General features: G+C 32.9%; 1 protein-coding gene across 1 annotated transcript in view; it reads right to left on the bottom strand.

Moving 5' to 3' along the window:
• Positions 1–18,034, bottom strand: part of LOC126879222 (semaphorin-2A) — a 687,031-nt gene extending 668,997 nt beyond the window's left edge. Inside the window, exon 1 of the mRNA XM_050642279.1 lies at positions 17,948–18,034. Within this exon, the coding sequence (XP_050498236.1) occupies positions 17,948–18,009 (62 nt within the window). The 5' untranslated portion in view covers positions 18,010–18,034. The remainder of the gene's footprint in view (positions 1–17,947) is intronic.
• Positions 18,035–18,254: the final 220 nt, after the last annotated feature.

Consider the following 18,254-nt stretch of genomic DNA (forward strand, 5'->3'; position numbering starts at 1 on the left):
AGAAGCAACTAAACGTCCGGAGTAGACCTTTGAAAGATCTGGTACTTTGAATAATATGAACCTTTAGTCGTTGTCTAAATCGGCGCTTAAATTGACCAGCTCCTTAAATATGCCTCTATTTTCTGAATTTTCTTTTTCTTCGTGACCTCTTAAAGCTAACTCAAAAGCTCCACAAAACCTTATACAATTTATGATTTGATTCAAGACATATCGATTCTTATCTACCTGTTCATTATGTTTAATTAGAGTATCACGATAAGCTGAATTTAATTGGGTTTTTATATTTAACTTACCAAGCATTGAAAAGCTAAAAACGTTATTCATGTGCACTTTAGATTTTTCATGGGATTTCAATTTCTCCCATATATGTACAAGATCATCGGTTCCTTTGTTTGACCAAGTCTCGTCACCTCCAAACAAAACGCATACAAAACAGAAGAGTTTATTAGTTTGTTCGCAACCACACAACCAGCTATTTTTATCATAAATAATTTTATTAAACTTACGACAGCGAAGTTTTTGTCCATTTCCACTTTGTTTTTCAATTTTTAAATCGGGTAAAGGCCGACCGAGTTCTTTAATTTGTAGTTTTTTTTCTAACGAAAAACCACCAAAAGAGTTTTTTAATATACTAATTTGATTCATTGTCAATAAATAAATTAAACGTAGAAAATAATCAAAATATTATTTTTATACCTACGACACCCACGATCACAACGCACTAACTAATAATTACAAATTAAAAAATATAGTAGAGTATAAACACAAATATACAATACAGTAGTAGACAATAAACACAATAGCGTCAAGCGAACGCGTAAAGAAACTAGAAATATGTAGATCTAAAACATTGTATCTTAAGATCCACTAACTTCCTTTTCGAGATTTCGAGCCTAGCACGGAGACTCCAATTTAAACGTATGTAAAAGGCAAGCGTCCACAGACCCGCATCGTACGCATCGGACGCATCGTACGCAACGGATTTTAGTTTGCCTTGTACAGAAACTTATGTAACCGCGTCCACTGATCCGCATCGTACGGATCTCATTATCGATTGTCAAACTAAAATCCGTTGCGTACGATGCGGGTCTGTGGACGCTTGTAAAAGTGCAATACCGCTCTCTCTCTGTCACTTACACAGGATGCTCATACAATCTTTCTCTTTTCTCACGAGCCACTATGCCGTTCGGCACTGGGATTTTTATGATTTTCATCCTTTATCCGGTCAGCTGTGGGTGGCCAGAGTCGGTAGATTTGCATTGCGCTACACAGTTACCAGATTTGATATAATTTATAAAAATAAAGAGAAATATTCACAAAAAAAAATAAACAGGCATTAAAATGTTTTTAAGATAAAAAATATGTTTCTGCATAGTTAGCAAGGTAGTGCCATGGCTCTATGGCACTACCTCACGGGCCGCCACTGACTGGAAGGATTCTTTTAAAATGGTCGAAATAGTACAAGCGATATATGACGCGACAGGTATTAGCAAGACAATACTAAATTTATACTTCAGTTTTTATATCACTTCCGGTTAAAAAGCTGTAATCTGACGTACCACATTATAGTCGCAGAAATAGTTATGTTTGTTTACTAGCAGGTATTGAACGAAACAAGTAATAAAATCAAAACAAGCAATATAGTCTAGTAAAATAAAATTACTCTACATGTAAACCAAAATGTAAATTCGTACAGGTTGAAACAAATTTTATATCAAAGTTTAGGTGGGTACAAAAGATATTTTCAAGAAAGTATGCAAATCATATAAGGGGATCATTGTTTAAATAATTAAAAAGAGGTCATTTTTGCAAAAAAATTACTTTTTTAACGGCTGAGGTCATTCAATTACTAATGAAGGTCTATAGGATTGTTTTCTGCAAAGTTGAAGGATAAATCTTTCACATAAGACTTACTAAATTAAATTTGACCCCCTATTTATTTAAATAATTATACATAAAACTTTAAAAACAAATTTGCGAAAAATTATTTTTAGCGTTTTAAATAAGCACTATAAAATATCTTATTTTACAGAACAAGTTGCGCTATGTTATCAGTATTAATTAAAAAAAAATTGGTCCAAAAATATTTAATATTTTTTGAGATATTGAATTTGTTTATTAAATGTTACTCTATTTTCAATTGCAAAAACGCGGTTGTTGCCAAAGAAATATTCACCTGTATTAAATCTTATTATTTTTATTTTTATGTATGTTTTCGATAAACGTATTGATAAATTCAAATTTCAATTAAACTTCCCCCTAAAATGGCATTTAAAGATTATTCAAATTTGTTTATAATTTGTTTTTTTAATAACGTCGCGAAGATTAAATATTTTGAAATGCCGTTTCGATAATTGCGTTCCTAGGAATTTTTCACTAATTAACAAATTTTTTTGTCTTTTTTTCCTCTTCTTTTTTTTTCTTGCGAGTTATATTACTACGGGCCCTTTTAGGGTTAAATTTCATTAAGAATGTCGAATCTCTAAGTTGTAGATTCTAGACCTAAAAATATTAAGATTTAACTAAATTCACTTAAATAAAATGTGGCTACTTACTGAGTTACAGGGTGTTTTATTTAAAAATTTAAAAATTATTTTTACCAAGTACTTTCAAACTATTTGACGTATTCTTATCATACTTGGCAGAAAGTGTGGGTACTATATAGTATACTAAACTGCGATAAATAAAAGTTTCTAGGTACTACCAGAGGCGTTCGACAGGGGATAGTTAATGGTTGGCCCTTCCCAAATTCTACGCCACTGAGGGAATTACTGTTTTAGCGAAATTTTTCGATTATCCAATACTTTCTATGTAAATAATATACTCTCTACTGGTAACGATTAAGTCATTAGTTTTCGAGATATTGGACACTAAAAATGAAACGGCATATTTATTTTGATTCATTCATTCATTCATTTTAAACTTCCAATATCTCTCAAACTGATGATTTTATCGATACCAATAAAGTTATTTACATATAAAGTATTGGAGAATCGAAAAATTTCGCTAAAATAGTAATTCACTCAGTGGCGTAGAATTTGGGAAGGGTCAATCATTCACTATCCCCTGTCGTACGCCTCTGGCACTAGCTAGAAACGTTTATTAACCACAATTTAGTAGGGTGTATAATAGCCACACTTTCTGCCAAGTATGATAAGGATACGTCAAATAGTTTTAAAGTACTTGATAACAATAATTTTTAAATTTTTAAATAAAACACCCTGTAACTCAGTAAATAGCCACATTTTATTCATGAGATTTTAGTTAAATCTTAATATTTTTTGGTCTAGAATCTACAACTCAGAGATTCGACCTAATAAAATTTAACCCTAAAAGGGCCCGTAGTAATGTAACTCCAAAAAAAAGAAGAAAAGACGACAAAAAAATTTTGTTAATTAGTAAAAAATTCCCAGGAATAAAAATTATCGAAACGGCATTTCAAAATACTTAATCCCCGCGACGTTATTAAAAAAACAAATTATAAACAAATTTGAATAATTTTCAAATGCCATTTTAGGGGGGAGTTTAATTGAAATTTGAATTTATCAATACATTTAACGAAAATATACATAAAAATAAAAATAATTTTATGAAAAAACAAAAGATGTAGATCTTTGAAACACACTCAGTGATCAAAAGATCCACAGGTACTGGTACAAACCAGTACCTGTGGATCTTTTGATCACTGAGTGTGTTTCAAAGATCTACATATTTTGTTTTTTCATAAACATTATTACTTACTCAAAGTAATTAGGGAATTAAAACTTGAGACTGTCATTTTCAGGTTGGGCGTAGATTTACGCTCCTGCTATGTCTAAGACTCGAATGTTGTTTTTTGATTGGAATGTGTCTAAATATATTCAACTTCTCATCTTTACCGATGAGCCCAGAGAGGTTGAAGAGGGCGAAACACATTTCTAAGAACTGGTGCTTGGATCTTTGATTCTATTCAAAAAATTTTTCCCAGCCCGAAATGGTGGATGTGTGAATTGTTCGTAAGGGGATTTTTCCACATTCTCTATTTCATTTGTTTAATAAAAATAATGAGATCTTAATCAGGTGAATATTTCTTTGGCAACAACCGCGTTTTTGCAATTGAAAATATAGTAACATTTAATAAACAAATTCAATATCTCAAAAAATATTAAATATTTTTCGACCAATTTTTTTTTTTGCTTAATACTGGTAATATAGCGCGACTTAGTCTGTAAAATAAAATATTTTATAGTGTTTATTTAAAACTCTAATATTAATTTTTTGCAAATTTGTTTTTAAAGTTTTATATACAATTATTTAAATAAATAGCGGGTCAAATTTAAATTAGTAAGTCTTATGTGAAAGATTTACCCTTCAACTTTGCAGAAAAAAATCCCATAGATCTTCATTAATAAGTGAATTACCTCAGCAGTTAAAAAAGTAATTTTTTGCAAAAATGACCCCTTTTTAATTATTTAAACAATGATCCCCTTGTATGATTTGGATACTTTCTTGAAAATATCTTTTGTACCCACCTAAACTTTGATATAAAATTTGTTTTAACCTGTACGAATTTACATTTTGACTTTTTTTTTATTTTATTAGGCTAATAAAACTAATTACAACACTTGCTTATTAAATTTATCCCTTCTGATAGCTCTAATATTGAGAGAAAGCGGAACTTTCCATAAGCGCTAAATACACAAATTCAAATTAATCTGATTGGTAAATATTTCAAAAACGAAACAAAGGAGATATATAGGTAACAACAAAAATACAAGGTAAATATACAAGGTACTTGCAATCAGGACATCATCGACGAAGTCAACACTATTTCGCGTCTGCACATTTGAGTGGTCTCGATGCATCTCATCTGTTTTTCTTATGGCATGGGGAAGAATTTCTGGCTTCAAGTGGTAACACCCTGAACTCCGAACGTCGGCCACCGCGATGTGTGGGGTTTTCGACACGGTCAGAGCAAGGAACACGGGTGTCGACATGGGTAAAAGGGATATAATTTCGAACTTTTTAAACAACCAAATCAATTTTATGGGATTTCCAACAAGTTACGACTGGAAGTTATAACTAAGTTATGACTTAGTGAAATCGTATATCAATCGACGCAAAGTTACACGAAGAGTTGAAATATCGACTTTCAGTTGTATACATTCGGTCACCTTGGGTGAAACCCTAGAACTTACGAAGTCCAATTGCTTGTTTTGATTAAGAATATTACTTTTAATAAGTTTATTTTGACGTTTAAAACATTAACAAAATTAATTTATTCTTCATTGTTTCATTATTTTTGATAACGTCCGTAACAAAAACCCACAAATCGGGTAAATGTTGAGTAACTTTTTTAAAAATGATACATTTACCCAAATTATTTAATCGTAGACTGCCGTCAGAAGCAGGCAAATTTGCTTTCGTCAGTTTGCGGCTGTACAACGAAAGGGTACGCACATTAATTCACCCCTTCACATATCTTCGGTTACTTTAAACGCATGTTTTTGAAATGACCGCCCAACGGTTCTCAATTTAGCCGGCAAAAAATCGCCCGGCCACATCCCAAAACGTCCTTCTCTCACAGAGGGCGCTTCAGAGAGAGTCTGACTTAAAAGGAAACTTCGAACCAATTTTAAAACAGTTAACGACGTTAAATTAAGCGGGCCGACTTCAAAGGTGTCGAAACCGGCGCGAGCAGCGAGTTGATCACGTCTACTTTGTCAAAGAGTCGATTCGAACGAGGTAAAGGGGGACTCGAAAAGGGCAGTGGTGGAGCCCAAGAAAAAGTTGGGAATTTCATCAAACGTTGACTTTCGCTCGTTGATGCTAAAGGTCAATAATCTCAAGGAAGGGCCGAGTTTACCAAGGGCTACAGTGAAAACCACAGATAACAATACATATTTCTCCCATTTAATGAGAGGTGTTTTTATTATGGATGTTTTCTTATCATCACAAAAAAACTGTACCGGGTGTCCCAATAAGAATGACTCTCGGCCAGATCTCAGGAACCGTTTATAGTACAGCTTTGAGAAAAAAATATTTATAACAAAAGTTGCCTCGGGAAAAGCCTGGAAATTATTGTCATAATTGTAGGTCCACCGCTAGAGGGCGTAATTGAATATCAAAAATTAAAAAATCTAAATTTTACGAAATTTACCTAATGAAAGGACACTGGAAATCCAATCATCGCATTCTTCATAAAATTCTGAGCATATTTGAGGTGGGGGTGAGTGGGAACCTTATTATGAAAAAATGCTTGTAAGTCCGGTTCTGCTAAATCGAATTTTGCATACTTGATCTTGTTGAAAATAATTCTTTTTCGTCAATGTAAGAGTCTTATTTTCGAAATAGCCTAATAGGTAACATGCCAGCTAGTAGGCATTATTTAATTATTTTCGGAAATCTTTCTTTGGAGAATATTAAATACAAGTATGCATTTTTAATCATGTATTACAAAATTAGACCAAATTAGCAACATAATACCGAAAACCACATGTCGATACCTTTTTTCTATCTCGAGATATCTTAAGAAACGTGTAAATTTTAAACAACTGTTAATGTCACCGGTAAACCAAGTTAAGAAAAAGTAGTGTGCTATGGAAAAAACTAAGAAACATTCAGATGTAAACCTATATAATTAATTAAAAAAACAATAAGACAAACAACACTATAAAATGTAACAAAGAAATAAAAGCAACTACTTAGTGACGGCCTAAATGTTCAAATTGTTGCCCATCATTTTCGATGCAAGCATTTACTCTTTCAAGAGTAGATTGAATAGCAGTCTCAATTTCTGCTTTTGTAATGCTTTTAATGGCGTTTCGTATTCTCTAAATTCTAAATCATGTTTTCTCGCGAAGTGGATCTAGCGACAAAAACAAGGTCTTTAATCCGTCCCCATAAATAAATGTCTAAAACAGTTAAACCTGTTGTTATTCAATCTACTCTTGAAAGAGTAAATGCTTGCATCGAAAATTATGGGCAACAATTTGAACATTTAGGCAAGACTTAGTCACTAAAACTAAGTAAGTAGTTGCTTTCATTTCTTTGTTATATTTTATAGTGTTGTTTGTCTTATTGTTGTTTTAATTAATTATATACGTTTACATCTGAAAAATGTTTATTTGTTTTTTCCATAGCACACTACTTTTCCTTAACCTCGTTTACCGGTGACAGTAACAGTTATGTTTAAAATTTACACAATTCTTAAGATATCTTGAGATAGAAAAAAGTTATCGACATGCGGTTTTCGGTATTATGTTGCTAATTTGGTCTAATTTTGTAATACAGGATTAAAAATGCATACTTGTATTTAATATTTTCCAAAGAAAACTAGATTTCTGAAAATAATTAAATAACGCCCCCTAGCTTGCATATTACTTATTAGGCTATTTCGAAAAGAAGACACTTACATTGATGAAAAAGAGCTGTTTTCGACAAGACCAAGTATGCCAAATTCGATTTAGCAGAACCGGACTTACAGCCATTTTTTCATAAGAAGGTTCTCACTCACCCCACCTCTTATTTGCAAAAGTAGACTTAAACTTGTGAAATCAAATATCCGCAGAATTTTATGAAGAATACGATGATTGGATTTCCAGTGCCCTTTCATTAGGTAAATTTTGTAAAAATTTTATTTTTTAATTTTTGATATTCAATTCTAGGGGTGGACCTACAATTATGAAAATAACTTCCAGGCTTTTCCCGAGGCAACTTTTGTTATAAATATTTTTTTCTCAAAGCTGTACTATAAACGGTTCTTGAGATGTGGCCGAGAGCCATTCTTATTGGGACACCCGGTACATTATTGTCATTCATCCAAATATAGTTATCCTAGTGACTGCGGCATACTACCAGAGATACTAGTCTATTATCACAGGTGCAGTTTATACACTCCTAGTCAAAATAATCTAGGCTCTGGCATTTTGTACGTTTTTTTAAATTTTGTAGGCACTAGTCTATTTAGTTTCCTACAATTTTCTCTTCTTGATCTGCCGGTAACTTCAACGTGTATAGTCTTTTCTATTGTAGTTTAAACAATGTATTCGCCATAACAAAATTATTGTTTGGTTTTAGAATTATCACCGTTTATTTAACCGTTTTAGAATTAACAAAACAAATACAGCGTTTGCCATATAGAAAAATATTCATTTTTGTATCATATTACTTTAATTGGCATCTGTAACCTCTTTAAGAATGTCCAATAACGACCCTCTTCATGCCGTAGTAATTTATGTTATCTAATGAAACCGTGTATCATCTTCCATGTATACTAGGGTGGAGTGAAAATAAAACAAAATTTTTTTTTTTCTCAAATTTTTTCGCCTGTATGCGGAAAAGTGGTCTCACGTGTAGTGTAAGTAGCTTGCAAAAAATGAATTTGATGGGATAATTTTTTCCGGTGCCCCAAGCCACCTAAAAATTAAGATAACGTGAAAATAAAACAAAAATTTTTTTTTCTCAAATTTTTTCGCCTGTATGTGGAAAAGTGGTCTCACGTGTAGTGTAAGTAGCTTGCAAAAAATGAATTTGATGCGATAATTTTTTCCGGTGCCCCGAGCCACCTAAAAATTAAAATAAAGTGATTTTTTTTGCAGCTCTTCGCTTGTTTTCCGTGAAAACAACCCAGAACTCACCACGAGGAGGTGGCTGCAATTCGAGTTCCACCCACCCACCCACCTTTAAAACGTTTATGATTTAATGCTTGAGATTAGCTAAAAACTCAACTTTTGTGTTAAATTTAGGTAATGCTTGTCGGGAAACTATTTGGGACCTTATGAAGCCATCTCTTGCTTCAGGCCCACATACTTTTAAGGATGCCTCTGTTACCAACTTAACGCAGCGTTCTATAGCTTGGGAGTGACAGGGAAAACGTAGTATCTCCATTTCTTCAGGAACATCTTTAATCATCTGTTTTAGATCTTCTGTTGAAATTTTTTTTGTCATTGGAGGTTCGCTTATCACTAATTGTTGCCAGTCAATCATTTCAATGTAGTCATTTGCGTTAAAGTTAATTTCTGGGACTTTAAATTTTCTTATTTCATGGGAGTTTCTGGATTTTAAGATTCGCCGCAAACCTAACTCTCTGATATGCTGCCGTTCATCACAAAGCATTGCTATCAACACATTTTCAGGATGTGCAAAATAACCATTAATTTGTATTATCCTGTCCACTATTTTTTGCAGTTCAGGTGACAAATACCTCGTCCTTTTTACTAAATTAAATAAATGTACTGGTCCATCAAAACAAAATGGTCTTGCTTTAATCTCGAACCACAGTGGGGCATATACGTTTTGTATATAGCATACCAAAGATTTTAGGTTTTCCGAAGGAGGATCTGTTGCTACGTAAAGACGAAGAATTCTGCTTGCAGTTGTTAGCCATCTAGCATGTGAAATTTTTCCCGGTTGTCTTCTTGCTAAGTCACTCGAGATTTTACCGTTAGATACTGAATTACTAATTTCAAATAAATATTTCTGATCCGTGCTAAGCTTCTCGATTTCCTTTGCATCATATTTGGGTAAAACTGATCGAATTTGCTCAAATTTAACTACAGGAAGATGCTCGCAGTTTTGTAGTCCTTTTCCAATTTGTCCTGAAAACTCACGTGGTCCGGTAGTTTCTCCATCCAAGTGCTTTATTAGATGGCGCAGAGGTAGTTCATTGGTATGTAATATGCAAATAAACCATTGCATTGATCGACCAATTGCAAGTTCTACTTTACGGATAACACCATTGTGAATACCTGTATTGACAGCAGTTCCGTCGCATCCAACAGCTACCAAATTATCAAGGTCTACATTTTTATTTAGAAAGTCCAACATTGTCTTGCTGATTTCTTCTGCACTACCCGACGATACACTAATATGTCCTATATATTTTGACTTGGGCTCAGAGACTAAGACAATATGTTCTTCAGATATGGTAGTTTTGTAGTATTTATTATCCTTCATTTCATTTTGTAGAGTTCTATCTTTTCTACCATCAAAATAGATTCCATGAAGAAATTTAAAAATTTTTGTATCATCAATTTTAATCTGGTTGCGCCTTTTTTTTCTCTCCCGCCTAATTTTACTCCGATCTATGATTTTGTCATGACTTTCTACCGAGATGAAACTTAGATCTTGCAACACCGAGTTTGTTATTATGGATGCTACTCTATCAGATACTCCTGTACGATCGCATGCTTGAGCTAAGTTTGGCAAACTAATTCGCATTTGTTTTGTTTTTTTTGTATTCGGTAAATCGTCTTTTGTTCCGGTTTTTGTATTTTTCTCGTAGACACTTGTGGCACTTTCATCTGAAGACTCACTTATAATTTGTTCTACTGGAAGATGTGTTTCGGATCTTGATGAAGAAGATGTAGCTATTGGAGATTGTGTTTCCACAATTTTCCGGTAAATAGAGCGTTCTAGTTTTTTGGTAATTACTTTATCCACCGAACCAATTACCATTTTTCTATCATGCCTCTGATCTTTAATGAAGTCATGCTCTCGAGCCGGTATTTTATTTTTGCATTTGCATAATAAATAGTCAGAACATTTGCATGATGCAATATCAAACAATTTCTTTTCCAATAAATCTCTAAAATCTTTAACCTTTCTTTGCATATTGGCTGAGTTTCTACTTTTCATAGGTTTTTTAATATTTCTGTATTTTTGATGTAATTCCTTTAATTTAGATTTAATTTGTTGATCGGATATTATCGGAATGGATGCTTTAACCCACAGCAATTTTAATTCAACAAGAAGAATTTCATTAATGTCACTAACAGTTGGTTCAGCATTATTTGCTGCAGCTTCTTTCATAAACTGGCGAATACACAAAAAGTTTCTGATAACATCAGCACAGGTCGGTAACATATTGTCTTTAAACTTCCTTGGTGCTCCAAAAACACAACAAGCGACGTCTGTTCGTGTTTTAGGCATGTTTTCTTTTTTTACGGATCTCACGGACACAGTTTAACAACACAGAATAAAACAACGGTTCACTGTATTGCATCTAAATTGATACTAATACAAGAAACGCAGTTTGCTCTCGAATCGAACTACTACCAAAATTAACCAAGTAAGTATTAACGAAGGCGGGCGCATCGGCGCATTACTTTAGTGGGAGGCCAATAGCCTCAAATTTCGAAGTAGTGGGGGCACCGCTAAACGAAGTCCGATCGATTTGAAATTTTGCAGGGTATTACAACAAATATGCAGACCACTTTTCCGCATACAGGCATTTTAAATTTTAAAAGTTGATTTTTTCGCTCCACCCTAATGTATACACAACCGCATACACACATATATCACTTTTATACCCTCCACTAAAAGTAACCGCATCCAAGGAAAGTTTCCACGACGCGTCGGTGTAGTAATAATTAATAACAAGATGATAAGGGCAGATAACGCCCCAGGGTCCTCTTTCCACTATCGTCTTCGATCCCACTAATAGCCCATCCTCAACTAAATTAGATCGGGTTATGTCATTATCTACGATCCAACGGAGAGTGAGTAGGTATCACGTGATTATGCCGGGATTGATAACATCTTTGTTGCAATGTCATCCTGGACCGCAAATTAATCGCAACAGATACCGACCACGTTAATTAGCTGTTGGAAATTATTATCCGAAGGATAAGTGAAATCCAATTACAGGCACATAGCGAGCCAAAAGACCTAATCTGATTTAGTTGGTGTTCGTTTAAAATTACTTTTACAATGTTTAATTAACAGTTAATTCGTACGTCACTAGCAGGTTTTACTAAACCACTTTTCAGTAGTAAAATGTGGACTAAGAGGGTGTAGTAGTTCATAATACCATAATTAGAATAGAAATAGTGGATCCACAAGCTGATATTTAGGCCAGTCCCTGTCTAAAATAGTTTATTTACATTTTCTATCGGAATCCTACTGTTCTCGCCTTATTATAATGCTTTAAAATTGTATTATGTATTATATCATTTTTCTTATTTTCGGTACGTACTATGTTCTTAATGACCTCGGATGACCTTTATATTCTAGTTCCTCGGATCTGAATTACTTACATGTACACTTGAGTCCAGGATTCTTTGCCCGTGCGTCATTAATACCTGGCGAGATAAAACTCATACTTTTTATCTAGCATCATTGTCTTCCACTCATGAAACTAAAGATAAACCAGCTACCGCCTGTTATTAAGTAAAGACACATGTTATTGAAGTTATACTTCTTTAGACACGAGGGTGAATTTTTACATCCCCTGGCGCATGCGCACACCGACAGTATATTTAGTCGCTCAAACGTTATACGGGATCGTATTGGGTGTTAAAATCATCTGTCAATAATTGTTGGAGATTATGGATCAACAAATGTTGTGTATATTAGTTTTTATTGTTGTGATGGCAGAGAAAAAAACAAGTTTATAACTGTAGTGACTTTTTAAATAGTTTTTAAAAGCGACAGGTACGTAATAATTGTAAATGTTTCAGTATCCTAATAAAATTACATAGGTACCTACCTATTTGGAAAATTTAAAATGAACCTATTAAAATAGCATGTAATGCTTTGATTTACATAATTTGATTACCATCAAAATTTCTGTCAATATTCACCTAATATATTGTTTTCTTACTCTATATTTTGTCGTTTTTTAATATTTCAATAGGTATTTCAATATTCTACAAAAATCAAAATAATTTGGTTAAATTGAGAACTGTCAAAAGTTTAAACCGTTTAGTTCGTCGATCTCCCTACATGATGCAAGTGTCTCCGTGGGTAGAAGTGTAAGATAAATGAATTCCAATACTAACTGCGCAAACATAAGCGGGTTCGAACCCCAATAGAAACTTTTATTTTTTTGTTTTTTTTTACAGATTTTATGATTGTAAGTACATTTATTATATAATTTTTTTTTCAGAAAATACGTATTTAGTTAAAAAATTTTCCGGCAATTATTGTTCAGAAATCATTTCCGGCATTTTTCAATGTGTTTGTGTGTGTTTTATTCTTTTATTTTTTTAATTTTTGGTACTGTTTTAATAAAATTTTTTGAAAAGTAGTAAGCATTAAAATTAGTTTATTATTTAAATAAAATATAAATAAACTTTTTAAAGTATAATAATTTCGTTGAAATAATATAATAGAAGTATAACTTCTTACGCGCGTACAAAGTACACACACATTCTTTTTTTCTACGAACGCTCTAGACACACTACATGGAAAAGAGATAGGTACAAAAAAAGAGTCTTGCGACGTTTTCAGATTTTAAGTACAATTTATGTTTGCGACGTTTCTGGTTTGTTTACTTGTCACTGTCAGTTTTTGGATTTTTTGCTGTTTATGTCCTGTTTTTGCATTTAGAAGTTATTTATATTACACAAACAGACGTTTTCACTACTAGTTTTATATTGGAGATTGAAATTTTAAGGTAAGTTTATTATATTTTCCGTTAATTTCATACAAAATTAACCTCATTCGCAGTTAAATAAAGTTTTTGTTTAAGTTTCCGTAGAAGTGAAATAAATAACAAAAAAAATATAATATTGTCAAATATTTTTGTATTATAACAAATAGGTATTTAATTACACTAACATTTTCATAATCTAACATTTTCTTTAAACAAAATGGCGGATCCAACATGGCGGAAAGAAATTGAAAATATCAACCAAACAGCAAATGTTTTGTCAAATTTGGTAGTTTAAGGTCGTGGATTACAAATCTAACATCATTTTTTTGAAAAACAAAATAGTGAATTCAATATGGCTGAAAGAAATTCGAAAATTTTATAAACGCATATTTCTTGAAATCATATATTACACTGCGGTGCAAAAAAATCGATCCACTAAAAGTTTGGTCATTTTTGATGTTTCGAATTTCCTAAACCTGTTGTCCGATTTAAGCGATTTTTTACCACGTTATAGCCTTATTCATTGACAATATCGCTGTAATTATATTGTTGCTACACAGTCAAACTGTCATTGTATACCGGGTATACGAATCAAACTGTGCTTTTTTTTCAAAGTTGGTATCACCCCGCGGATTATTCTATCATTTATAAAATACTGAAATTAAAACCCAACTATAGCCTCAGGTTTTCTTAACATTTTGTCTTTCGATTTTGATGGGTTTTAAGACGTAGTTATTGCACATTTTTTAACATACAGTTAAATATTGTATATTCACCATTGGCGTGCGTACGGGTAATATTATCGGTCATAATACCCGTTTGCGCGCCAATGGTGAATACTAAATTCTTAATTGTATGTCAAAAAATGTGCAATAACTACGTCTTAAAACCCACCAAATTTGATTTGCATATCTTAACTGGTTTTAAAGCAATAAATAAATCGTCAGTTTGTAAAAAAAATTGAACATTCCGTATCTCGGAAACGAAGCGTTTGCGGACATATGATTATAAAGCAAATTGTCAATATTTTCTCATGTAAAATTACCCCTTAAAGTTTGTCGCACTTATTTAGAAACACCCTGTACTGATGACGAACATGGCCAGTTGTTAAAGTACCTAACTTTTTTATTGTCCAGCATAAGCGAATGAATCGAAAGACAAAATGTTAAGAAAACGTGAGGCTATAGTTGGGTTTTAATTTCAGTATTTTATAAATGCTAGATTAATCCACAGGGTGATGCAAACTTTGAGAAAAAAACACAGTTTGATTCGTTCACCCGGTATGCAGTGACAGTTTGACTGTTTAGCGACAATAGTATTACAGCGATATTGTCAATGAATAAGGCTATAACGTGGTAAAAAAACACTTAAATCGGACAACAGGTTTAGGAAATTCTAAACATCAAAAATGACCAAATTTTAGTGTATAAGAGACTTTAGAAATTGTTGATCACCAAAACATTTTCTTTTTGAAGTATAATATTCCGAACCGATTACTTATGTACAACCGCCCATACATACTCAATAATCGCCAGAATAATGTAATATGCGTCATTTCACACTTTTGTATTCAAACAACTGCTAGCAATGGCAGTAAAGGCAGCTAAACCAATGTCATTCTGTATTTTCTTACTGTACATTTTGAGATTAATAAAAATTAATCGCAGAATTATATACTTTTATTTTTACGAAATTTTGATTATTTGAAGTATATTATTACTGTTTATTCATTAATACATTTTCAGTCAACCTTAGTCAACTTTTATCTTACATTGATACATACCTGAAAACGAAGAATCTGCTTTACAGCGATAAAATTGATAAACTGCAAAACGTTTTACGGCGTTTTCAATATACGCGTTCTTTTTGACTTTCACTGCCGGCCAAAGTAAGGTCGTACATGGCTCCACTTATCCCGGAGTTATGAATAAGAATAGATCCGGTCTGACCCTTATACCGGCGTATTACGAATCTACGAAGTATGAGAAAGAAACTGTAAACATGAAAATCCCTAAATAGGGACTTTATATTTTACCTCATGACCATGTTGGAACCACTGTGGCGACATACTAGTATTTGCCTCATGATACCACATAAAATACAATTTCATTTTACAGTAGAACCTCGATTATCCGTCTCTCTATTAACCGTCACCTCTGTTAACCGTCAGGGTCCATACATAAGTTATATTGACTACATAAGTAAAAATTTAGTCATCAATTCATTTTGTTTGAGCATTGCGATAAGCCAAACGAAATTTGTTGAAATGTACACGTTCAGTTATGCCACCACCGCATTTTTTATGTAAATAATTTTTGTTCTTATTCACAGGGCTCTGGATTAAATTACAATTTAAATAGAAAATGATAAACGATACCCTGCTTTTCGAGTACCATTTTTAGAATCTCAAGCCGAAAATAAAACCGCAGGGCACAATAATTATTAGATTTGATGAGTATTTTACGTCGATTAAGAAATTCAGCTGTTACAAAATGTGAAGTAACAATAAAACAAACAAAGATTTCGCAATATTTTAAATCAAATTGATTCGACTGTACTAACATTAATCCCTCTAATATTGTCAAATAAAACATACAAATAAAATTTGAGAGTTATATGTACTATGAATTTTTATTTTTTTCATTGTTCTGTTAACCGTCTTTTCGATTATCCGTCATACCCTTGGTCCGGTGCCCTGACGGATAATCGAGGTTCCACTGTACTAGGAAACATATTAATATCAGTATTTCTTGTTAAAGAGAAGATAATTTCCAACGCGTGAAATATTTCGCCGGCTTGCATGTAAATAACGATCCGGTAGACCAATTTTCCTAGGCATAAATTTCCAATAAAGGGCTTTTTTTAATTTCTTTGTACGTGCTCATTGTGCCTTGAATTATTTAAGCTCGGCATCCAGCGTTTAAAAAAGTCAATTATGCCAAAAATTAATATTCACGGCGACGGGGTCTGCTCATCTCATATTGCAGGGAATTCATTAAACAGACCGGTTTTATATTCAGACATCAATAGCCTAGAAGGGAAATTAACAAATAGGAGATTTGCCTGCCGATAGGGGCAACAAAAGTAGCTCTAATGCTGGACGGTTGATAGCATTTGTATTTTTCTGCCTCAGGAAAACATACATAGATCCCCAAATTTGTATTAAATTTTGTTGTTGTGAAAATTGTAATATATTCGTCGATAACACCGCTGGAATGCCATATAAAAATTAAAATAAAGGCAATATCGGCATAGATCCTTTTTGAAATTTGATCAATAATAAATAGACCGTATCCAAGAATGTATATAAAGTTCTTTATGACCAGACTTGTTAAACACATAGCTGACATAAAAGTCAAAAAGCAAATCAGAGAGAATTGGAATTTTTATGCTTTGGAACTTTTTCTTTCTCTCTCTTTCTCTCTTGTCGTTTTCCCATTATTAAGGATCGTGATATCCTCCAATACTGCTAACAATTTTTTTCCTTTGGGCCCTATCTTCAGCTGCTGTAAGGGTTTCGCAGAATGAGCTACCCGCTCATTTCTGAATTTGGTCGGATTGGTGATCGTCCTCTTGGTCGGATTGGATCTAGTTGGTGACTATCTTCTTGGTTTTCTCTCCGGAACATTTGCAGAATCAATCAATCTCTGTAAATAATACCCTAAGATATGCGTAGCACTTTTCTCTAATATCACAGCTCGAAGGCATTAATTTTGTGGCGTTCTTGTGCGCGAAGAGTCAAAGTTTCTGTCCCATATAGAAATATTGAGAATACAAGTTAACTCACAAATTTCATCTTGATATTGTGAGAAAAACTTTACTTAGCTTTGAAACAAAGAAGAGTAATAATTGTTCCTGACTATTTATCAATGACACCAGCTGTTTCATGCCCTTATGAGAAATATGTTTTTATCAAGTGTCAAAAATTAGATGAGCGTCAGAACATTCAGCTAATCCCAATATGTCGCTCAGCAATGAACACAGGGGCGGTTAACATATTTTCATTTAAATCATGTGTTTCCGATAGACGGTTCTTCCGGTACCTACTTTGATAAGCGCTTAAGTGAGAGGATCACAGTGGAGCTGGTGTATGACCTGATGTTACGATGAAGATTGGAAATTCGAGATCCGTATAATACCTAGGGTAATGGAAGATAAAAAGAGACTGAAGAGGTAGCAGAAGAACGCATGGAGAATATTGAAGTTATAATGATGCAGAATAGAGTAGGTACTATGAAGAGCGGTTGAGGCAGTTGGTGTTCCACCATACCCTTCTCAACGGATGGAAGTTTTTAGTATGTAGAAATTATGTGATGATATCTGTGAATAAAAGAATTAAGTGACTTTCTGAACTGTATATAGTGGACTTGATTTTTGTATGGTCATAAAGTGATTTTATATATTAATAAAACAAAATATATTTTGTATAATATGTATGTATTTGAAAATTTATGAGTTTATATTTTAATTCATGCATTAATTCATTAATCATATTCATAATTAGATTTTAAAATTGCAAACTGGTGTTTCACGAAAATTAAGTAACATAAAAAAGTTCATAATATATTACAATAATTTTGTAATACTTACATGGCTCCGACATAGAGTGCTTCTCCTTTATTGTCTATGTGAAAGGTGCGGTAGTAGTTCATCCCGCAGGTAAATTCTCGTACATGATCTGTAACAAAAAAAATCATTAAATAACTATGTAAAAGATATAACATAAATTAGAATATCTCTTAAAATGTATGGGTACCTACAAGAGACATAATAATAAACTACTACTGATACATGGCCTAAGAATACTTTTACAAGATCACCCTCTGCATCATTATAACTTAGAGGTACTGCTGTGTGACTAGTCTTTTTTTATCAAAAACGTTAACTAAAGATATTC

The sequence above is a fragment of the Diabrotica virgifera genome, chromosome 1 (assembly GCF_917563875.1).
Source record: "Diabrotica virgifera virgifera chromosome 1, PGI_DIABVI_V3a".
Taxonomy (NCBI): Eukaryota; Metazoa; Arthropoda; class Insecta; order Coleoptera; family Chrysomelidae; genus Diabrotica; species Diabrotica virgifera.